This window comes from Ips typographus, linkage group LG3 (assembly GCF_016097725.1).
Source record: "Ips typographus isolate SLU linkage group LG3, UJ_Ityp_2.0, whole genome shotgun sequence".
In the NCBI taxonomy this organism is placed as follows: domain Eukaryota; kingdom Metazoa; phylum Arthropoda; class Insecta; order Coleoptera; family Curculionidae; genus Ips; species Ips typographus.
Window position 1 is genome coordinate 9,785,821 of NC_138424.1, and position 25,188 is coordinate 9,811,008.

Sequence of the window (25,188 nt, forward strand, 5' to 3'; positions counted from 1 at the left end):
ACCCCTAAAACAACGGAAATCCAGGCCTTATCCTCAACCCCCGTTTATAGTTTGAATTTTATCAAAATGCAAATATATGCCTAGCGTTTTCTCTCTTGAAATTGACACCCTTAATGAACATGCAAATCTTTTTTGTCTGCGTCTTAATACCCGACACGAGTATATTTAAAATCAATACACTTTTTTAAAAATACCAGTCTCCAAATTGAACTTTAATAGATTATTAATACTCTCCAGTCTAAAAGCTCTTACTGATCATATAACTCAGCCATTAAGCTCGATCGTTTGAACTGATACAAATTGGCACTGCTTTAACTTTGCAAATCAATATCCACTTTTTTCTTCTAAATTTACACGGGTCGTTTAAAGAAATGATAAAGGAATTATAATGATTGCGTTCTATTGACAAAATTTTAGTTATTAATTTCCAGCTTTTAAGTCGCGTAAATAAATCAAAATTAATGACTTTAGAGCAGAGTTTCTCGATTTCAAAAGAATAAGATACGAGTTCAGAGTTTTAAGAAGCTTTTTTACATTTTTAAATTTATGAATCTTGTTTAGCATTTTAAAATAAGTAGAAGTTGAGTTTCTGATTTATTTGTCTCATTGTTTTTATACCAAAGTTCACAAAACTATTAGGAATGTTTAAAATGAGACAGGCATTACAGAGGTATTTTTTCAACGTGAGTTAGATGCGTCAAACAGAAATTTGATATCGTCTTTTGTTTTCTTGTAACTGGCATATTTAGAATTTTTGACATTTTTGACTCTCTTTAAAAGTATTAGAAGCCCCTTTAAAATGTGCCAGAATCCTCTAAAATGTTACTTAAAAGTACTAAAAGCACTTTAAGGTGCCAGAAACCTTTGAAACGTCACTTGATAGTGCCAGAAGCCACTTGAGAGTATCCGAAGCCACTTGAAAGTGCCAGAAGTCTCTGGAACGTCACTTGAAAGTGCTCAAAGCCTCTTATACATCGCTTTAAAGTGCCAAAAGTCACTTAGGAGTATTAGAAGCCACTTGAAAATGCCAGAATCCTCTGAAACGTTACTTAAAAGTACTAAAAGCCTTTGTAACTTCACTTGAAAGTGCCAGAATCCTCCGAAACCTCTCTTGTAATTGCAAAAAGCGTCTTAAACGTCACTTGAAGGTGCCAAATACCACTTGAGAGTACTAGAAGTCACTTTAAGGTGCCAGAATCCTTTGAAACCGCACTTTGAAGTGTCAAACGTCATTTGAGAGTATTCCAAGTGACTTGAAAGTGCCAGAAGCCTACGAAATTTTACTTAAAAGTGCTAAAACCCTTTGAAACGTCACTTGATAGTGCCAAAAGCCACCTGAGAGTATCCGAAGCCACTTGAAAGTGCTCAAAGCCTCTTAAATATCACTTTAAAGTGCCAAAAGTCACTTAAGAGTATTAGAAGCCCCTTGAAAATATGCCAGAATCCTCTGAAACGTTACTTAAAAGTACTAAAAGCCTTTGTACCTTGTCTTGAAAGTGCCAGAAGCCTCCGAAACCTCTCTGAACATTGCAGAAAGCCTCTTAATCGTCACTTGAAAGTGCCAAAAGCCGCTTGAGAGTGCCAGAAGTCACTTTAAGGTGCCAGAAACCTTTGAAACTTTACTTTAAAGGGACAGACGTCATTTGAGAGTATTCGAAGTAACATGAATGTAACAGAAACCTCCGGAATTTTACTTAAAAGTGCTAATAGCCTCTTAAACGTCACTTGAAAGAGCCAAAAGCCACTTGAGAGTATCCGAAGCCACTTGGAAGTGCCAGAAGTCTCTGGAACGTCACTTGAAAGTGCTCAAAGCCTCTTATACATCGCTTTAAAGTGCCAAAAGTCACTTAGGAGTATTAGAAGCCACTTGAAAATGCCAGAATCCTCTGAAACGTTACTTAAAAGTACTAAAAGCCTTTGTAACTTTACTTGAAAGTGCCAGAAGCCTCCGAAACCTCTCTGAACATTGCAAAAAGCCTCTTAAACGTCACTTGAAAGTGCCAAAAGCCGCTTGAGAGTACCAGAAGTCACTTTAAGGTGCCAGAAACCTTTGAAACTTGACTTTAAAGGGCCAAACGTCATTTGAGAGTATTCGAAGTAACATGAATGTGACAGAAACCTCCGGAATTTTACTTAAAAGTGCTAATAGCCTCTTAAACTTCACTTGAAAGATCCAAAAGCCACTTGAGAGTATCCGAAGCCACTTGGAAGTGCCAGAAGTGTCTGGAACTCCACTTGGAAGTGCTCAAAGCCTCTTAAACATCACTTTAAATTGCCAAATGTCACTTAAGAGTATTTGAAGCCCCTTGAAAATATGCCAGAATCCTCTGAAACGTTACTTAAAAGTACTAAAAGCCTTTGTAACTTTACTTGAAAGTGCCAGAAGCCTCCGAAACCTCTCTGAACATTGCAGAAAGGCTCCTAAATGTCACTTGAAAGTGCCAAAAGCCACTTGAGAGTACCAGAAGTAACTTTAAGGTGCCAGAATCCTTTGAAACCTCACTTTAAAGTGTCAAACGCCATTTGAGAGTATTCCAAGTGACTTGAAAGTGCCAGAAGCCTCCGGAATTTTACTTAAAAGTGCTAAAAGCCTCTTAAACGTCACTTGATACTGCCAGAAGTGTCTAGAACTCCACTTGGAAGTGCTCAAAGCCTCTTAAACATCACTTTAAAGTGCCAAAAGGCACTTAAGAGTATTAGAAGCCACTTGAAAATTCCAGAATCTCGACAGGACAATGCAGAGAATATTGTCTGTGCTGTAATACATTCGTAACTGTGTTGCAGAAAAATCTCACTGTACCAAACTTATAGTTATTCTTCTCTTCTAACAACTGTCTTAATTTTGGAACACCCCGTATAGATTTTTTCTCTTAAACATATCTTTCTAGAAAAACAGTTAGTCTTTAATTTTCCACGTAAGTCTTAAACTCCACGTTTTTCTTACCATGTAAGTAATATGTTAAACTTTAAACTTATTAAAGTATTATGATAATATAAACAAATAGGTAAATAAGGTTTTGTAAAATTAAAAATTTATTTACTTCCCAGTTGCATTGGACACTGATATGGTTTGGCCCTATTAATGTAAATGATAAGTTTTAGAGACTTAATTTGAAAAAGATGCAACAACAAAAACAAATGTCAGCTAACAACCATAACGGATAAAGATTTCAACTGCATTTAAATCTGATTAGATGGTGCTTTACTACCAAAAGCTTCAATTACACGAATCGTTGTTTCGCCCAACATCTTTCTCGTAACCAGATTAAGAGAGCATCTGCAAAGTTCCCAAGCACCAAACACGTAACTGACCCCCTAAACCATTAAGACCACATTTTCTTTGACCTTTTCAAACCCGTTGGCAATCGAACCGTAAAGAATTCTATTCAGCTTCACCTTAACGGCATTTGACATGTTGCCGAACTATCGATAACCGAGACGTTATCGATACTTCAGCAACACGTTGAACCCCATTAAGGCGTCTTTCGGTAAAACGCGTATAGTAAATGGAATTGGGAAAATTAGAACAAAGTTTCAAACCTGCGGTTTTGCAGTGTCAAGGGCCAATTTCGAAGAAGCTATTCTGAGACAGTGATAAATCAATGCTTTCCCCGCATCCGGTTTTGGGAAAGCGATATACTCCACTTTATTTGGCCAGAACTTAATAAATTATCAGGGCATCAAACGAATAGAAAATTATAAGGCAAGAGGGTCATGGGAGAGGCAGAAATACACGTGTGTGACTTTTTACTTACTTTATTATGATTATTGGTTATTCAGTAGTCAGGAAAATAAGTACATTTTCTGTTTATGTGACTGAACTTTAATTAGATTTGCGTATGTCCTAGATAATTTGTTTTTGTTGTGTTGCAACAGAAAATATCTCTGCGGAATTACCTACAATTTATCATATTGAATGTCTAGTCTGGTTTCTGTTGAATCCTAGATTCTACACCGTGCACACCCAGTATCAAAACATAACTGAAGGTCTCCATTCCTAGGAAGATTCCTTATGGAATTTTTATGAAAGATTTGGCATAATCATTCTGTTGCCATTTTCAATGCATTTTTATTTATAATATATTTTACGATTCATATACCTTTTGACGTTGGACATTTATTTAACTAAGAACTTGACCTTAGAATCAACTTTCCTAAACAGTTTGTTAACCTAAACCAGTTTGTCCGTCAAAGTATAAGTTAAGAAAATAAGCTGAGAATTAATGGAATTCAAAATTGGTTCGGAATAGTGCAAAGCTTTGTTCCGCTAGTTCCACGGCCATATTGAAAGCAAATATTCACAGTAAAATTTAATTGATTTTCCATGTTGGAAATTCAAGACTAAACACTCTCTACAGGCTGTTTTTCTTGTGACGTATAGAGTGAAAACTAGAAAAATAAGCGGTGAAATCAATTCCTGTTTGCTATTCAGCTGCAGGTAATTAGAAACGTATTTCACCAGGTCGAACGGGGATTTTTCAACAAATTACGGATTGCACCCTTTAGAAAAGCCTGCAAAAGATAGGACGAGCCATTACTTTAATTGGGGATGATATTTTATGAAAATTACAGCTATTGTAACGCTACTAGTAGCGCTTACGAGAAAGTCTCGTCATTATAACTGGGTCTTTATCTTTTCCCCACAAATCACTGATTACTTTTGTTTATGTGAAAGGGCTTTTAAGTGTTACAGTTTTTAATGTTTTAAGGTTGGATGAAGCGTACACGTGTAGGCTTACCGAGCCGGAATATTGTCCATTTTTCTTTTGAAACAGCAATACGAGAATAAGTAAAGCAATGCAGAAAATTTAAGTTTAAATTGCTTTTTTTAGGGTTAGTAATTTTGTACTGAAAATTATGCTAATCTACTTTAGTTCTAAACAACTTTTCCATTACTAATCAAAAACAATGAAATTCCATTCTTGAATGTTATTTTAGTGAAAATCCTTACTTAACTTGTGTCCAAATGATCTCATTATAATACTTTGTTAAATTTTACTAAAACTTTCTTTCTTTCAAGTAATATATTTGGAATAACATTTATTTTTCTTGAAACTGTAAAATTATACAACAATATTTTCCACGTATTTTCTAACTTAGAATCTTGTTCGTGATGTAGAAACAAAACAAAACAAAATTAAGCGAAGCAATTTAACAATTTTTCCGAATGTCCTTAGAATACACTACCATTGTTTATTCATATTTTTCTGATACCATCACATAAAAATTTTATAGAAATCACACGTTTAGTCACTTAATTAGGTTTCAATTCAAGTTTGAACTAAATGAGCTAATTAATGAAAATGCTCATCATCCAATAAATATTTAATTGCATAAAAAATTTGAACTAAACAACTCATTTAAGTATTACAAAATACAATATAATATTTAGTAATAACAGAAAATTATCTTTCAGTTAATTTCGTTATTGCTCTACGAAACAACATAAAAGAAATTAGGTTAAGTAGGACAGAAAACTGTATATTATTAAGTCAACCTAATTTTCTTTCCACTTTTTCTGGGGTTCGTGTTCCACCGAAATTTGTGCAAAATTTATCACCAACCCTTATAACACCTCCCCAAAGAGTATTGAAGGAGCAAACAAAAATCCCATTAAAAGTCCCCATATTCCTATCCCACGTATTCCTCAAGCAGCTTTAAATAATCCAGCAGTTCATGCCGGAACACTCCGTATACAAAAGCTATTACAAAACGAGACAGTTTAAGATTTACTCAAATACGATCTGACCATGAAATTGCTTTTCCAGGAATAATTATTAGCATATACTTCTTGGTACGAAGGACAATTTAAATGAAAAAAGTTTCAAATTCTTGGAAACTATTATCAAAAAGATTGTTTTAGTGAAAAAAATTATGAGTTTAACCGTTTTTACTGATATTAGCCCTGTTTTTGCTTCTCTCAGCTCTGATAATGGGCTCAGTATAGAGCCAACACGTTAGGACATAGTCAAATTGAATTTGTTATGTTATTTTCCAGTCTCTTAAAAACAACTTACACACTAACTGTATACTAATAATAGACAAAGATAAATGTTTGAACAAAAACACATTAAAAACTTTAAAACCGAAATCAAGTTAGAAGAATATAGTATATGAAGAAAATCAAATGTTTTGATTGTGACGTTTGCTTTTTTTTTTGTCTCATATACAGGATGTTTCACTTCCAAAGATATCGATCGAGATAAGAAAAAGTAGAAGTAGGAAAATTTCGAAAATTTGACAAGATAGTGCCCATGTTTACAACTAAAATATTTGTAAGTTTTGCAGTTCCGGTTATAGGTTAGGATAGCAATGTTATACCGGAAGTAGGTTAGGTTAGATGAATAAAAATAGGAAAACTGTCTTCTACACCCTACTGCGGTTTAAAAATCGATTTTTTTACGTTTTGAAATGTCGTAACTCTATCTTCACTTTTTAGGGTCTATTACAGTGTTATATTGCAAATTTATTTACCAGATGTTATTTTGCAGAATTATAATTTTTTGGCACCTGTCAAAATTATAAAAAATGTTGTTTTATCAATAGTTAATCACAATCCATCAATTTAAGCGATTAGAATCCTGGAAATGATATTAATAACCAAATATACAGAAAATTCCAAAATTGTTGCACACATCATCAGACCGTTTTTTGTGACATTATTATGCCATAAAATGTGGCTGAATTCCAATCTACAGCAGTGGCAAACTGTGTAAGAAAATACAAAAACCGTGTAACTGACAGGAAAACATTGATAATTGCATGCGCAAAACAAAGACAGAGAACCTACATAATAAAAAATATTCTTCTTCTTATTCATATTTAAGATCTCGCGATCTGTTAGTTTTGCAGGTTCCTCTGACCAATATCTTTTTCTTTTTCTCCCCCATCTTACGATGTCTTGCACCCCAGTAAAAAATCTAGTAAGCGAAAACTTCGGGGCAATGTTGCCAGAAGCTTATCTGAATTTATCTACTAAATTAGATACATAATTTTGTTATTGGTTATAAATGGAATTGTTAGGAACGTTCCAATCACAAAATTAATTTGACAGTAGTCAACATCGTCGCAAAATTTTCACCTATTTTTTTAGGTTTTCTGTCTTTGACTCGCGCATGCAATTATCAATGTTTCTCTGTTAGTTTTACCACACCTGTCTATTTTAAGTTACTTAGTAGCCAAGACACTTAAGTGACAAACCTGCTATTTCTTAGAAACATTATATTTTTTCATGTTAACTTCATGTATGATTTATGTGATGACTTATCGACTTCCTGGAAAAGTAATTAATATTGGATTAGATATCATCAATATGGCGTTGGTATTAAAATATGTGTGTTTCCACAGGAAAATATCTCGAAAACGATTTTTAAACAAGCATTCTTAATTTTCTTAAAATTTATGTTTTTCTCTAATTTGTTATTCAAACTTCTGTTAGGAATGACGTACTATTGACTAGTAAAAGTAAAATATCTTATGTTAAGAAATTTTCCAGCAAAAATCAAAACTAAAAAAAATTAGGACAACTCTAACGGTTCCACTGAATCGTGGAAAGTTCGCTCTTTGTCCGTACGGTAAAACGAACAACGTTAAAATGTGTAAATCGCATTTTCTCATAGAATAGAAAATAACGTTTCGGGCCGACAAAGACGAAGCTGAATTCAACTCGAGATGCATTGTCGATAAAATTAACATGTCAGTTGTCAAAGAAATATGGATATTCCTGTAGAATTGATTATGTGGCCAGTCTTTGGAGTACAACTATTCTTTTATAGGAACATTTGCAAGTATGTCATAATTGAAGTAAAAAGCACAATAGCATAGTTAAATCAACCGTCAAAAAACAAATATTGCTTTGTTAATACGACACAAAAATTGACATACAGGGTTTCTAGGAAACCCTTAAATTGATTAGACCACCGATCCAAAAATATGTTTTCCTTTTGAACCATCCCACAAACTTGACACTGAAACTTGGGCAATTTATTGAAACCTCAAAAAATCCCATTTTGTCTTTACTGAGTAGTAAGCAGTTTCCATTTTAATTAGGCCAGCCAAATCTGTTCGTCACTTGGCCACGTGGCGCTTTATTGACATATAAATTATCGGTCCATTATAATAACAAATTAATCGGTTTAGTAAAGTGTCAGTTTATTGAAAATTGATTTGCAAAGCTGTAACCCTTTTACACTGACATCTTCGGACGGGGAAAACAACTGGAAAGTTTGGCAAAATAAGGGAAAAACATCAATAATCCGCAGATAACACGACAAAAGTCCGGCAGGTGCACGAAATCTGTGCCATAATAACCGCATCCAAATACCGAGATATGGAACGATAATTTTTCATCGTTACTTTAACGGTCCGCGTGATTAAACTGCCAGTCAAAATATATTAAACGCACAGCAAATTGAGCAAAATACGTCTGGAAATTTATAAATGAGTTTTAGGAAATTTAATCGTTGTTAAAGCTGATCAGAGTCCCGCCCCTTCGATGCATCTGGCAGCAATATCAAGCTAACAATGACCGAGATTCTAGACTTGGAAAAAAACTAAAAGTTGGACTTAAGCACACAAATTAAGTGAGCAACGGATCAATCTTGGTCATATAGTAGGAGGGGCTCGTTAGCATATTAGCATTATTAGCCTAATTATCGAGCTGTCAATCAAATAACTAAAATGGCAGAACCAACAGACTTGCCTAATGAAAAATAATACTTGTTTTCCATATTCTTTTCTAACTGAATCTGGCGTCAACATTTGACTTACCAATTCAGCAAATAATGACACAAAAACTAATTATAACTCGCTCTAAATTTAAATTTAGAAGAAGAAAGCGGTCAAACTAAATTGGAAACTTTCAATGGCAACCAAATTGCAAGACAATTTAGTTGCACTGCCTGATAAAGGCAATTACGTTGCAGATCGAAGTTTAACTGAAAGTATAACTAATTTGATCTGCAGTGCTAACCAAATTAGGAAAGTTCTTGCGCAGATTTTCTTAAATGAATTTAATGAACTCATTTAACCATCAATTACATTTAATAAGGTATAGTTCAGTAATTTGATTCAAATTTTCGTATTAATAGGAATAGAATTTTCCATCACAAATATTTGCTAGGGAAAATCTTATTGGTTTAGCAAAATTCATTATTACATTACACGTTTAAAATGTTTACACTTCAATCTCATTTTGCAAGAAATAATTTAAAAAATAATGCCAATCACACTATTGATAATTCTATAGATTTTTATTTATTTTAAGACAACTCACAGAGTAAACATACATACATGGTGGCCAATCAAAAACGTAGCGGCAAGGCATTACAAAGTGGAAAAGAACTGTTTAACAAATTTCAAATAAATAAGTTTTAAAGTAAAATTGAATCACATTTTGCATTTTTTGTATATTTTCTAAAATTTAGTTCATTTTCAAAAACTAAACAGCACTATACAATAAAAGCGCCTTCTAATGAGGTATCACTGGACCCAGTAGCACAATTCATAATTTTGTTCAATAAGTTCGATTTTCGTATAAAATCTATTGCAAATGCAAAGGCATATTGCATTAATAAAGTAATTTTTGTAAAGGCGAATTTGAACCATATCGACATTTTAATTTTCCTTGCACAACATTCAAGTTGGTAGCAAAATCTATAAATTTGCCAATAACTACCAATAACAACCAATACCAATTTGCATTAGCAAGATTAGGTTAGGTACGTTTGCGGTACTTTTTTGACGGGCCACCCTGTAGAAGCAAACCACCTGAACACAATTTGAGTGATCTATTTAATCATACATCCCATTAAAAAAACTTCTAGTAAAACTTTAGCTTCTGCTGTCAGTTTATGTTATTTTAAAAAACAGGGTTGCCAAGTGGCTAATGTTGAAATACACACTACATATAGGGCAACTTCTCGCTAAAATGCCCTAAAATCACTCTGTAACTGACAAAATAATCAAATTTTGGACTGTTTAATTGGAAATTATTAAATACAGACTCTAATCTTACTTACTAAGGGTAGGTACTTTTACCTCCGGATTAATTTATTTTTAGAATAATTTCTATAAAAATTACGGAATTGTCCAATAGTAGCGTCTGATTTGACAGTTTCTATAGAAATTATCTTTGGAGTAAAATTATTCTGAACTGAAAGTACTAGCCCTAGGACAACTTAATAATAATTTGTTAGTAAATAAATTGATTGTTTAATACTGTTACTGTATAGCTATACAGGGTGGTTTTAGACTGATTTTTAACTTAATTGGTTTGGAAAATTCTTAGATAACTTTCAATAACACAAAGAGGGTATACAACAATTAAGTGAATATGACATTATTCGAAAAAACTACAGTTTTTGCTAATATAAACTTTACAATAGAACCATTATTAAATAAAATACTCATCTAGTAATTGAGTGATTCTTGTATGTCCTCCTATCTATCATTATTACAAACTTTTATAGGAAGTTTTTTAGATATCGTCATGTAACACTTAAAAGAACACATTTTTAAACTTTTACTAGATAATTAACAAATACAATAATTCAGGTCAACTGCAAGTTTCGATTGTAGTTTTCCAACGAAATATAGACAACTAGAGGCTATTTGGATACGCTGCAAACGAAACATTAAAAAGCTCCTAAAACGGCAAAATCTGCTTACTCTGTATCTCTTATCGTTTCTAAGATTCTCATTGATACATGGTATTTTAGACAAACTGAATATAAGCAGAAGTGCATGGTTAAAAAACACTAGTTACGGGGTATTATGACACTTTATAGCGCGGCTTATAGTCACGTGATACTTGTTATAACTATTAAAACTCATTCAGCAATGAGAAGAAATTATCAAATGAAAAACAGTTGTACCTTGTTTTTTTATTTCAATAAAGCCCCAAAATTGACATTTGTGAGGCTAAGTGACACTTCGATACGTTTCTTACGTCACCTGATAGCTGTCAACGGTCAAAAATATTTCAGTGCTAACATACAACTGGAATACGCAGATTAGTTGTATTTCTTTGATCAATTGTATTGCAAGTTGTATTTATAGCTCCCTAGAGGTAAATTTAACAGTTGTGACATTAACAGACACTTTTGATATGTTTTTTACGTCATCTGACAGCTGTCAAAAGTCACGCAGCTCTGAGACAAATTACCAATTCAAAATAGCACCACTTAACGTCAGAACTGACAAATTTGGCTCTATAGAGCTATAAACAGAACTTACAGTGCAAATCCTCAAAGAAACACATCCATTTGGCATTTTATACTTTCAGGTCACTGGTCAGTGAGTGAGCAAAGTATTAAAGTGTTCCTTAACATCCCAACTGTCAAATTTACCTCCAAGAAGCTTTAAACTTAACTTACAGTGTAATTCCTCAAATTAGTAACTATTTCTAAGTTATTAGTTTCAAGTTACTGGTAAATGAGTTTAGACCGAGGTTTTGACAGTTATGACAGTGTTATCACGCGATAAAAAAAATAGTATAAAAAGTATATTTTAAGTCAGAACTGCCAAATTTGGCTCCTAGGAGCTGTAAACACAACTTTCAGTGCAATTCCTCAAACCAACACATCCACTTGATATTTTATACTTTCAAGTCACTGGTGAGTGAGTTTTGACAGTTATTACAGCCGTCATGTGACGCAAGCAAAGTATTAGGGTGTTCCTTAACATCCCATCTGTCAAATTTGTCTTCATGGAGCTTTAAACACAACTTACATTGTAATTCTTCAAACTAGCACTATATTTCTAATTTTTTAATTTTAGGTCAGGGTTTTGACAGTTATGACAGCTGTCGCGTGTTGTAAAAAAAGTATAAAACTGCTTTTTAAAGTCAGAACTGTCAAATTTGGCTCCATGGAGCTGTAAACACAATTTACAGTGCAATTCCTCAAAGAAACACATTTATTTGGCATTTTATACTTTCAAGAGTTTTAAGTCACTGGTGAGTGAGTTTTGACAGTTATGATAGCTGTCACGTGACAAAAGCAAAGTATTAAGGTGTTCCTTAACATCTCATTTGCCTCTATGGAGCTTTAAACACAACTTACTTTAAAATATCGATCTCTTGAAATTGCACAAGATTTTCATCTTTTGTTTTCAACAAATGTTCAAAATGGTCTCTCAAATGACTTAATAACTTAATAAGCAATTTATAAGAAAAAAAGTGCATTTAATAATATATACAATATGTTATTTATTTTTTCTTAAACTACCCTAAGTAATGAGGATTTCAAAGTCAAAGTGAAAGTTCTAAATACTATAGAAATCTAGAAAAAAATAAACAAGGATATAAATCGCCTGAGTTTGGTGCCAATTTCGACCTTATTACATCATTATTATTATATCGCCAATACCTATATCATCAGCATACATAATACAACAAATTATTCTTTAATCAAAATTCTGCGTAATAATTATTATTTTGTATCTTTGTACTGGTCTCGAAACACCACCACTGTTATTCTAATCCTAAATTTAAAAATGTACAAACTTTTGTTCAAATTCTGAATCTCTTTTCCAATATATTATCACATTTCAGACAACCGTAAGGTTTAATTTCGTAATATTTATTCAAGAAAAGTTAGGTAAGCTCTTAAAGCTTTACTTTTATAAAGAATTTTAATCCTACAGTAATGAAATAGAAACTATGAAACAATCTGTATTGCACGTGTAAGAAAAATCGTGGTTATAAAATAAAATTTTAGAAAAACAGACTTTTTTCTCCGGCTTGTGCAACGATTAAACTAAAATATTCAATAAAAAATAAATGTAAAAAACCTATAAAAGAAAAACAGTTTATAAGAAGACCATAATAGTGTTTTACATTTTACGCAAAAAACCTTTTATCAGTAATTGTATTATTATTATGTATGTACTTTTAAAAAAGAAAAAGTTCTAAAGTCTCTTGGAGGTATTGGATTTTATAACCAACTTAGCTAAAACAATTATTATTATCTGCCATTTGAAACTAATAATATTATTGCAACATTATTAAAAAGGTTCTTGAACCAAAATATTTGTATAAATATTATTTGATAAGCAGAATAATAAATATAGATATGACAGTTTTCTCTTTTTCTGCGTTGTTTCCACACGTATGGCGAAAACAATTTAGCGACGTTGATATGATTAGGTCGTCCCAATAACTGGGGAAGTAAATAACGAAACTTGCTACAATTTATCTTTTAACAAGCTCTTCGGTCGGTAAATAAACGTTTGTTTGCCATACCTTCACAAACAAGATAATCCATTTTATCAACGCCTCTTTGTTTTCGAAAATGCTATACAGACATGGTGGTGAGGATATTGAAAATCGCATCGGTACCGTAATTAAACATGTTGCTTTTGTCCATAAATCTAGTGCAAAAGGTCCTTGTACTTCTGATGCTACTTTATCCCTTAATTTATTTTGCACTGTAGTGTACTCGGATTTACACGCACCATTATTTCCGTTTTTTGAGGGTGCGGGATTTTATTCTCCTCTTGAACCCATTAAAAGTGGAATTTTTATTAGGTCACTGACTGTATTTGAACTCATAATTCAACCGGAGGATAGCCAGAAGCCAAATTTTCAATTTATACTGAACGTGAATATTCAACTAGAAAAATTCTAAAAGAAAAAGTGTACAGCTGAGCGACTGAACCAAATAAGATGCCTTTCCCCGGCAGGTTTCGGAAATACAAATATTTATTCAGCCACTGAAACTCCGTTTCAAAGTTAGCAAATGTTTAAATTTACATATTGAGTGGTTGCGGTTTGAGAAGAAACTTAAAAGTTTGTACGTATTTATTGCAATACATTACAAACATTTAATACAATTGGTGGTTGACATCCTTGTGAGACTGAGAACAATGGGAAACCTTTTAAAAGTGGCATAATTGGAATAAAAGCAATAGCAAATTGGGATACTTGTAGCAGTCACATGTTCTTTAACTGATTTTTTTTTAGGTTAGTTTGTTCTTCTTTGCTTCTTTAGGAAATAGATTCCTGGGAACACTGTGTCAATGTTTTATTTTCATAGGAAATCATAAGTAAAACTATGTAAGGGAATAGAAACAAAATGTATTTATTTATCTCACTTTGACTTGCATGTCCTATTAGCCTTGTTTAAATCCATCTCTATCAAGTTCCCCACCATATTTTTTTGATTAAAACCAAAAATACGCCTCAAAAAAAAAAGTATAGAACAGTCAGTTTGACAGAAGAACACAAATGTTGGTCTCAATTAAGCTTTTCAAACTTTTTTATAAGAATATTTGAAAACACCGTTTAAGTGACCCGTTTTAAACATATTTCTTATTCTTTAAATAACAAATTTTAAGTTCCACAGAGTTAATGTAATAGAAAGGCTACTATTAAAGGTTAGATTAGATTAGCCTTAGGTCAACCAGGCTCAAAACTTTGGAGAGCACTGCACGTGCAAACAACACTTCCAGAAGCTGAAGCTTTTAATTACCTTGCATAGCACGAAGCCGTTACCTTGTTTTCTCGATATTACTATGATAAATAGTAATGAGGCAAGTTTACGAACTAAAATTTAAACAATGCGGCTTTATCATATCAAATATTCACTCTGGTTGTAAATATCCAAAAACGATCCTGTTATGGCAAAACCATTATGGTGTCGTAACTAAAAAACAATTCAATAACCGTTCTAATACGCTTTATTTCCCCACTGTAATTGTTCCGAAAAAGACGTCTGGCTAGGATCCAACTCACTGAAATTTATTGCTTTCCACACGATTTCATGCTAAAACTTCCTCTTTTTTTCTCTGCTACTCAGCAATAAAGCTCCCTATCAAAACCATTGAATGTTTGGTAACAACAATAATAATTCGCATCAACTTTAAGCAAATTACTATCGCAAAACAAAATTACTAAACTTTCCGAGATTTGCCCAAGTTTTTCCCCGAACGTAACTCGAGGGGCACGTGAAGAGAATAAGCCCGAATATCGGAATTAACTTACGAAAGTGATTATGACCGGAATTTTCAGTTTGCCTTAGGGCCTAGGGGGCGCGTTTCTTCACTCAAACTTGCCGGAAACACGTATTCTCTTAATCACGGAAATAAAAGCCAAGTTTTTGAACGTGTGCCCGTTCATACGAAAAATTGAATTTGAAATTGTGTTTTTACGTAGAAGAGAAGGTACCCTTACAAGTCTTGAATTTTGACAGTCGTTTATGACAAAAATAAGAAACTTTTTTTTTTAATTCCGACAACTACGATGCTCCAATTATATCGCTGTACTATCATAAAAGCTCCACAAGGTTTATTAGCCTTGGCATCCTTTTTGCCCTTGGATTTTTGGTTTTTGGCTTTAATTAAAGCGGATTAAAGTGCAGTCACGGAAAGATTGAGGCTTGAACGCAAGTCGTTAACTGCTTTCCACTTTACTCCCAACTCAAACAATGCGGCTTATTACAGGTGGTGGTCTGAATGTAGTGATGTAACTTGTTCATAAACTAGTCTACATTCGCTTTATCACGATCCTTCAGTTTAGTACACAAACAACCATCTTAAGCTGAGGAAGTTTAAACGACACGTCTTCAGGTAATTAGTACAGACGATGGAATAATTTAATTTAGTGTTGTATGCATACTAAGCTCGAATGCATAATGTTTGAGTTTCATTAGAAGTTAAATACGAAGTCTCTCTCAACATATAGTTTCAAGTATTATACAGGGTTTTTCAATGAAAAGTAGCCACCCTGAATATCTTCCAAAATAATTTCTCTGTTAAAAAATGCTAAGACACGTCAACAAAGATTGCAAGGGGGACATCTTTTTACGTAGGATTTGAATTTCTGCCATCAGCCCCTTTGCCGCCATAGCCACCCCCACTAAGTTTTCAAATGGCACCATACCCTGTGTGGCACATCGTTCGAAAGGGTATTTCATAAGGAATTAATTGCACTATTTTATTTGTACATTTGCTTTGAATTGAGACCAAAAAAAATAAAAACATTTTTTTGTTATTTTTGTCAAACTGCTGATAACACTACCGAATACCTGTTTTCCATTCCACGTTTTTGCCTCAGTCGGTCAACTTGTAAGTTCGTTTTGAAGGAACATTGTCAATATGGTTTACACGACTGCCGAAAGAATAGAAATTGTACATTTTTCATCCAGGTAAATTAATTGGTCATCAGTATGTCTTAAAGTTGAGGCAAAAATTCATGGAAACTGGTTCAGTGACAAACAAAAAACATTAACCTGAAAGACAAATTATTAATGAATCAATTGAAGTTGCTGTTTTGGGACACGTTGCAATGGATAATAATCAGTCTTTAAATCAAATTTCCCATGCATCGGGTGTTTCGACAAGCAGTGTATGGAAAATTTTTAAAAAATACAATTTTCATCCATACAAGGTAAAATTGGTTCAGGAATTATACGAAGATGACTTGATAGAAGACTACAATTTTGTGAAATTATGTCTACTAATCTGACAAACAACGTGAACTTGTTGTACAATATTTGCTTAGGTGATGAGTGTATGTTTTTTTTTTTGAATGGAGAAGTGAACAGGCATAACTGTAGGTATTGGTCAGACACGAATCCACATTGGTTTAGGGAAACCCATACCCAATATCCAGAAAAACTTAATGTTTGGGCAGGTATTTTAGGAGACCACATCGTTGGTCCGTTTTTTATTTACGGTAATTTGAATAGCGCTACTTATCTTGAGCTTCTTGACACCACTGTTGATCCGACCATAACAGAGCTACTAGAAAATGATGAAAATTTATTTGAAAATCAACTAATTTTCCTACAAGACAGTGCACCTCCACACTATTCACTTTCCGTTCGAGAATATCTGAACAATCGATTTCCTGGAAGATGGATTCGTAGACGTGGTCCCATGGAATGGCCTGCGAGATCACCCGACCTCACTCCGTTGGACTTTTTTCTATGGGGGCATTTAAAATCTAAAGTCTATGCAACACAGCCGGCCAATATTGCAGACCTTAGTTCCAAAGTGGCTTGTATTATTGTATGGAAGTTAAATAGCTATTTATGTAACCAGTTACGAAAAGATCGATTTTGTGTAACGAATGAATGTTTGTAGGGCGAGCGCAGCGAGGTCCTACAATTTGAATGAGTACCAGAGAAGAAGAGAACAGAACTAGTTACATAAAGTGATACTTTCGTTCGTAACTAGTTACATAAAGTAAAACGTTGTGTCACTCTAATCAGTTTTGAAAAGTGTCACTTTATATGCCAAAATTAGAAAAAGGTTATTTTGAGCCATTAATTAAATGATAACCGCTATTTGCTATTATTTCTGCAGTTAACAAAAAATAAACACAAAACGTATTTTTTATTTTTTTTGGTCTCAATTCAAAGCAAATGTACAAATAAAATAGTGCAATTAATTCCTTATGAAATACCCTTTCGAACGATGTGCCACACAGGGTATGGTGCCATTTCAAAACTTAGTGGGGGTGGTTATGGCGGCAAAGGGGCTGATGGCAGAAATTCAAATCCTACGTAAAAAGATGTCCCCCTTTCAATCTTTGTTGACGTGTCTTAGCATTTTTTAACAGAGAAATTATTTTGGAAGATATTTAGGGTGGCTACTTTTTATTGAAAAACCCTGTATAAAACAAAATATGATATCGTTTGCCTCTGTATCAGATTAAGAAGTTTTCAATATATTCTGGTGACCATAATCACAAAATTTATTTCAAAAGAATCACAAATTGTCCTTTCAAGAACGAAAAATTGTTTTCAATAAATTGTAAGCAAAAGTTGGAACCTTCCATTTTTTACTAAAGCTCGCTCGATTTACGTAATAGGGAATCAATGAAACCTTGTTTTGCTCTTTGTTCATTTCGAAATCCCTAAAAAATGTACGTCTTTTGTACGCGGAATGTGTGTTCAGTAGTTAATACCATAGTGAATCGGTATTGTAGGACAAAGACTGTAAAAAATTAATTACTAAAAACGCTTTATATCATTTGAAGAAAACAGATTAGCAGTGCATATTCGGATGAAATTCAATCTGCCATGTAAATTGCCCAAAAAAGTCTCTTCTTTCATTTTGTATTGTATTTTTCCATAAATATTGCAATGGTTGATATTGATGATACAAAAATTTAATCAAATCCATTAACTGCGATGGTACTTATAAGTTTCTCAGTTTAACTCACCTTTTTTCTAGTATTTGTAATCTTACTTTAAATTTGTAGTATTGTATATGCAAAGCATTTCAGCAAGGTTATGCAAAATTAAAAAAAAAAAATCTATTTAAAAAATATCACAATCTTTCAACCAGTGCAATAGTTTTTGAGCTGTCTGTATGTGTTTTGTTTGTTTTACACATGTTTTTTTCAGAATATACCGGGTGAGTTCGCTGTGACATATAAAGTATGATTAAATATGCCATATAAGCATATCTCAGCATAACTCTTCCTTTTTAAGGCACATGCTATCAGAGTTTTATTTTTTTAGTATCATCAATACTGCTGTAATTTTGAAATATTCCAAAAGTTAGGGCAACAATTCTGCTTTATCTTTACTATGTCTCTGTGTGTATTCTGTATTTAGTTTAATAAAGATTATTTGTTAGCAATCAGTGATTCTAGTGAAAATTATAATGAAAAAATATAAACAGAATGTTTTTTTAAAGGGAAAATCAAGTTATTTAATAATTACAAGCTGAAAAAATAAAGATATTAAATTTGGGAACAAACAATTCTTCTTCTTGTCATGCTATCCGTTAACGGATGTTTGCGACTACATTCTTCATTTCATCCCTGTTCCCAGCGGTGTGAATCAGTGTCTGTATGTTGTGCATTCCCGTCCAATGTCTAATATTCCGTAGCCAAGACATCTTTTTCCTTCCTACTCCTCTCCGACCCTCTATCTTACCCTCAATTATCAATTGCAAGTATTTATATTTTTCGTTCCTCATGACGTGCCCTAGGTATGCAGTTTTCCTCTTTTTGATGGTGGTGAACAACTCTCGCTCTTTGTTTACAGATGCTAGCACATCTTCATTTGTTATTCTTGCTGTCCAGGGTATTTTGAGGATTCTGCGGTACAACCACATCTCGAACGCTTCTAATTTGTTGATGGTGTTTACTTTGAGGGTCCAACAAACAATTGGCAACGTTTTTTTATTCCATTTTACCATCATTAACAATTTCACGACTACATTATTAATAATACTATATTATAATACATTATTAATAATACAACATTGTTAATTATACACTGGTTAGATTTGCGGTTTTATCGACCTGGAAAATTGGCAACGTTGCATTGTAACACCACATAAAAAGCCCGGTTGCCAAATTAACGGATATTTAGCACATCTTTCTCGTACGTATAACATTATTAATTTTGGGCTTGAAGCAACTTGCTAAAATGGCAACATTGTATATTTAGTTCTCTATCGTAAACGCAAAACGTGTGAAAAGTGTCTTCAAATGTCACCCAAAGATGACACTTTGGAGATGTGGGCACACATTAATTAGGTTCACTTTGGGTTTTTGATTGGAAAATTGGCAACATTGTATTTTAAAACCCATGCTAAATACATAAAAGTAGGACTACCAAATTTATCTCAGTCAAAACTCAATTTCAACTCAAAACTTGATACCAAAGATAGTTATATCGTAAAATTAAATATTTTAGAAGTTTTATAGTATGAAACAAACAACATAACTTTGGGTTATCAGCAAACGAAAAAAATGGCAACGGAGCATTTGGAGCCCTGTTTACCCTCATTAAAAAAAAAAAAGAAACTTCGTACATATTATTGTAAATACTTTATAACCTCGTTAATTTGAAACTTTCAGTTACTTGATCTGAGAAAATGGTAGTCGACAATTATCCACTGGCAACGTTGCATTTTGATATCTCTATCCGGTTATGTTAAGCACAAGTGCAGTTGCCAAATGTGTTCAAAATGTTGAAAAAAGTCAATTAAAAGTTTTTTTTTAATTTCATAGTTTGAAACAGTTTTAAGTAGAGTTATTCTTTATAACTCAAGGCTGTTTCATCAAAAAATGGCAACGTTGCACTTTAAACTCTGTTTACGCTTAACTAAAATGAGTGGCGAATACAAGAAGCATAGTTGCCAAATGTTTGCAGAATGTCTGAAAATATTTGTATTTTGTTATTTTATTATGTTTTTTTTTGTACTCTTTGGACTAACTAATTCTATTCAAACGTACTACAACCGATTTTACCATTTACCAGTCTCTCTTATTTTAAACTTTTCAAATGTTTTGAGCAAATAAAACAAAATCAATCTAATATCCTAATTTTTTACATTTCTTCTCTGTATGGGAGACTGATCTAATAAGTCACTTGGTGATTGATTTACGATTGAAGTCTAGACAGAAATCCTTCACGCGGAATCCCAATTTTTTCAGGGGTAAAAGGTCAACATCAGCACTTTTGCAACGTAAATGGACACCAATAAACCGATGCGCAACGTTGCAACAGGTCGTTAACATTTTACCAACTAGGTAAACAAAAATGTGACCTCGTTTAAACCGAGACATTTTAAAATCGGAGGAAATTGGAAATTTTCCGGGGATGCACAAGGAAGCTGCATCCAGGTAAACATAGGCAAAATGCGTGTATATAGGGCATAAGGTTAATGAACTTTGTCAGGCAGGTCAAATGGGAAATTGTATTCTCGATATACGCACATTTTGACAAACGTTATTAAAATCATTATTTTCAGAGAAAAAAAGTTGTTTAACGGGTTAATAATATTTATTACACACTGTTTAGCCATCAAGTTAACAATGTAGCAGCAAAACATTTTTATTTCGGTGGTTGTCATAACTTGTCGCGTTATGACAGTCGTTTCTTTTAAAATTAACCAAAATTTACCTGAGAATTTGTTCGCAATTTTGCACCACTCCAGTCATAAAATAATACATGATTGGCACTAGAAATTCAAGTTCATCACCGCACAAAAAAACTTTCGGAAAAACTTTGAACGGTCGCGCTTTAGCTGCGTGATCAAGTTGGCACAACAGTGGAAAATTCGCTTTGCGACTGAATCCATGTCGGGACGTCCGCTCCAGAAGTTATTCCAGAGTTACGTTCCCGTTTTATCCCGAATGCGGGTCAAACGTCGTACAAGCCGGGACGTAAGTCGGTGCTTTCCATCTGGTAGTATTTTGGCGCCTTTACTTGTTATTGTCGCCTTTTGTCTCCCGGACCTATTCATTTCGCCACTGGAGGGAATAGATAGTTAAATAGATGACGTTTGGGTTTCCTGGACACGCTTCAGGGGAAAAAGGGACGATTAATTGTTGATCCTAAGAGAATTTTGATGTTTTGCTTTTCAGCGGCTATTGAATCAACTAATTAAAATAGCGAATAATGTAATAATGTAAAACATTTCTCCTCTTCCTCCAAAATGTTTGTGTGGGATTTAATAATTCAGTACATTATTGTTTTTGATAATGTGACATGGTTAGTTTTGATTTTAATTCACATGTGCATTATTTGCGTAAATCACAGCACTGTGTATAAGAAAATGCAGCAAGCTGACAGCTGCTTTTTTGACCAACCACAAAAACCACTCACTCTGCAGAGATTTACGCAATTGCTGCACATTTACCCTAGCATTATACGCTAAAAAGTCACTGGCTGAACTGAAATTGTGAGAAACTGCAAATGTTTTTACCATATTCAGAAAGGCAAATGATTTATTAGTAAAGATCAACGTTCCAATACATTGGAAAACTTTTTTCTAATTGGGTTTCAGGTTTTGAAACCACTTAAAATTAGAACAAACTGCAAACTACAATTGTCAAAATTGGAAGATAAGCAATAATAGATTTTTTCGACGACTTACTTTGAAAGTACCTCATGTACGCTTCCATTTAGAAGCAGAAAGGGGTTATTTGCCGCGCGCGAGCAGAAAGAGAGATTTTCTGCTCTAGGGCGTTTTCGCTTTCTACTAACAATCTACTCACCAACTTTTTTCGGCGTTTCCATAACAACGCTTGACATACCTGTTTGAAATAACCACATTCCGTCAAAGTGATTTATCGGTGACAATGAGTTCGAGCGACGAAAATGATGTGAGTTGTCCTTCTAATCCACCCCACAGCAGTCGTCGAAAAAATATCGTCTATATTTCGAGCCAAAAGTACTTTTGCCGCTTTTACATGATTGCAGCGTTCGGCTTCGCCTCAAGCTGCAAATTTCATGTGCAAGCGGCAAATATATACTTTCCGCTCTTAATATAGAATATACTATAACCGAGTTTGATTTTTCGTGATGTTTTCGCCTAGGTCACATGACGTTTAGCAGGTTATGAACTAAAAACTTTATTTTGTAGATATTGCAATTTGCAACCACACACTTATTTTTGGCATAAACAGTATTTTCTCCATTTTTGTGGTGATTGGTTTTCCGTTCAATTACTCGGTTATTCAAGTTAAAATCCATAGATATTATCGCAAACATAAAAATTACAAATATTGCACCGAGTTTGGCATAATCAATTTTTGGTGAAAGTGAGGTTTAAAGGGTTTTTATCAACTTGTCATCACTTGAGGCAAGTCAGAGGGCGTTAAATTAGTCGGTTATTGCTCTTGCATAAATTCAAAAAAATCATAACTCAAAGGTATTTCATATTACAAGCAAAACTTTCAAGTGTTGTCCCATTTCAGCCTCAAAATAACGCATATGCACAGTATTATAACAAAAAGTTTCTTTGAGGTTTTAAACGCCAAATTTAAGCATTTTTTTTTTAAATCATATTTTTGGACAAAAAGAAAGAGAGCTTACTGTATAGGTATACTTTGACTTGGATACTACCCATTTTTCATGCCATTTTATGTCCATTTTCTTTTTTATCTCAAAAAGTTGTCGTTAAATGATTTAAAATTGGTTCAAACAGATAAGTTCTTAAATGACGTTTTTGGTAAGGATTGCAGATGACAAAAAGTGTTTTAATTAGAGGTTTGTTTGAAAACAAGTTTCCAAATTATTATAATCATACTACAATAAACAGATAATTTATCAAAAATTGTGTTTAAAGTTTTGAACAAAAAACATTCCAACATTCCCTTCCTTCAAAATATTTGATGTAATAGTAAAAAAAAAAACTATAAAAAACCCACTAAACAAATTTTAATTAGAACAAACATTTGAAAGTTGACTCATGTAAGTGGTAAAAGTCATTTCATGGCTATATAAATTGCAGTTTGTGCCATCACAAACTAAAAATATAAAAAACTATAAAAATGCAAAAACAAACTATTTTGCATTTTTATGGTAGACTTTTTGACAGTTGTGACACCGTTGTCGATTTAGTATGTCAATAGACAGCTGTCATATAAAGCGCAATGGAAAAATCGGCTTATAGAGTTATAAAGTGCTGCTTGGAATGATATTTTACCATTAATTGAGCAAAATTCAACTTAAGCTAGTCTATAATGGAATTTGGCAGCTGTGAAAAAAAAATACACTAGAAGTTTATGGTTTATGAAATGACAGTTGTAGTCTTATTCAACACAGTGGTTTGACAGTTGTCAGCTGTCAGTTGTCACATGAAGCGCATCAGTCAAAATCCAACTCCTGGTTATTACTTACTTACTTTACATGTCCATAATTGTAGTTTTAAAGTTTGTTGACATTTGACTGTGTAACTTAGCTTTGACGTTAATTTGTCAAACGTGTCATATTCACAAAAAGCATTGATCTGTCATAAAAATGTCACTGTGACGCTCGACCAATACGCAAACCAATACCATAACTATGGGTTTCAACCTGACAAAATTTATTTACACTTGTCAAAACATTAGTTAGTTAGGTTAAGTTAGACATTGACACTAGAGAACCACTAATTTTGGTTATTATTGGAATTTTCGAACGTAGTCACTTAATATTTTGGAAACGTTAATGACAGATTAAGGTGGGAACGTATTAATTTTTTTTATGGCTAACAGAGTAGACATCAAACTAAATAAAATTGTTAGAAAAATTATAAATCCCGATTACGAATTCAGAGAGGAATTTGGCAACATCGCAGCAAAATGTTTGTCTATTTGGTCTTTTTTAGGCTTTCTGTCTTTGTCTCCCGTATATCAATGTTTCTCTGTCCGTTACACGGTTATTCCTATTGTAGTTTTTACTAAGTTTTTATTTTACCACTCCGAAAATATCCGAAAAAATATGAAATTTTGGAAACAAGTTTTTATTTTATTGTAAGCTATTTGATGAGATAATTTAAATTTATTGACAATTTGTCATTGCAACTTTTAAAAGTAGGTATCACTTATTTTATTTATTTTAATTTTGAGATTTTACAGCATACAAACTAATGTATTCAATTTAACAACATGCGTTTTGAGTAAGGGCAATCATCATCAGTAATTATTAATTCAGCAAATTATATCCCAAAATTCAAAAGATTAATCAAGTGTTGCACGTCATTTAAATCAAAAAAACAAAGCACTTTTAAAATTTGCCTTAAAAAAACAGTGTCACATTTAAAAAAATAAAGTTGATTATGCCTGGCAAAAACCGAAACGTCGGATTTTAAATGTAACTATGTCAGTTTCTAGAGGAAAAATGTTGCAATAACAAAGGGTCAACAAATTTAAATTATCCCATCAAATAAGCTTACAATAAAATAAAAACCTTTTTCCGAAATTTCGGATTTTTTCGGATATTTTCGGATGTAATCGAATTTTTTTAAATGTTAAAACGGCATAAGATTGAATTCCAAATTATCCAACTTTGCCTCCATTTAACCAACTCTGTATCTCTTACTGTTTTCGAGATCTCCATACTTAGACAGGAATTTGTGGCACCCTGTAGATACAATAAGATGAAACATTATATGAACAAACTACTTTTCAATAAGAATATTTTTGGGACAAAATTGAACACATTTCGTATTGAAAATCGAAAACACCCTTTAATTCATATTGCCGAGAAGAAGTAATTTATCAAGAAATTTCCGTGACGTAGTAGGATAAAGTAATAAGTTAATAAAAGTTTAACGTAATTAGCTGAAAACCAATTAGGGAAGTAAAGAAACATTACCCACCAACTACACAAAATATAATTAAAGTAATTATAGCTGCAAAATAGGTTAAGTACAACCTGGTTAGAAACTTCTACAACTTATTGTTACAAGTAGATTGATGTTTGAGTTTCAAGGATTAAATAACTTTTTCTC

At 33.0% G+C, this 25,188-nt stretch overlaps 2 protein-coding genes across 5 annotated transcripts in view; both read right to left on the minus strand.

The window, feature by feature from the left end:
• The window catches only part of Syt7 (Synaptotagmin 7), a 233,725-nt gene that overhangs the window by 127,220 nt on the left and 81,317 nt on the right, over positions 1–25,188 (minus strand). Inside the window, exon 1 of one of the 4 annotated variants that reach the window (XM_081974771.1) lies at positions 20,871–21,186. The exons of the other annotated variants lie outside the window; for them this stretch is intronic. Coding sequence (XP_081830897.1) covers positions 20,871–20,920 — 50 coding nt within the window. The 5' untranslated portion in view covers positions 20,921–21,186. Of the gene's footprint in view, positions 1–20,870; positions 21,187–25,188 lie in introns of those variants that run through there. 4 annotated transcript variants of the gene reach the window in all.
• LOC145725871 (uncharacterized) overlaps positions 1–25,188 on the minus strand; it is a 211,107-nt gene that overhangs the window by 68,331 nt on the left and 117,588 nt on the right. The gene's annotated exons all lie outside the window — the stretch shown is intronic.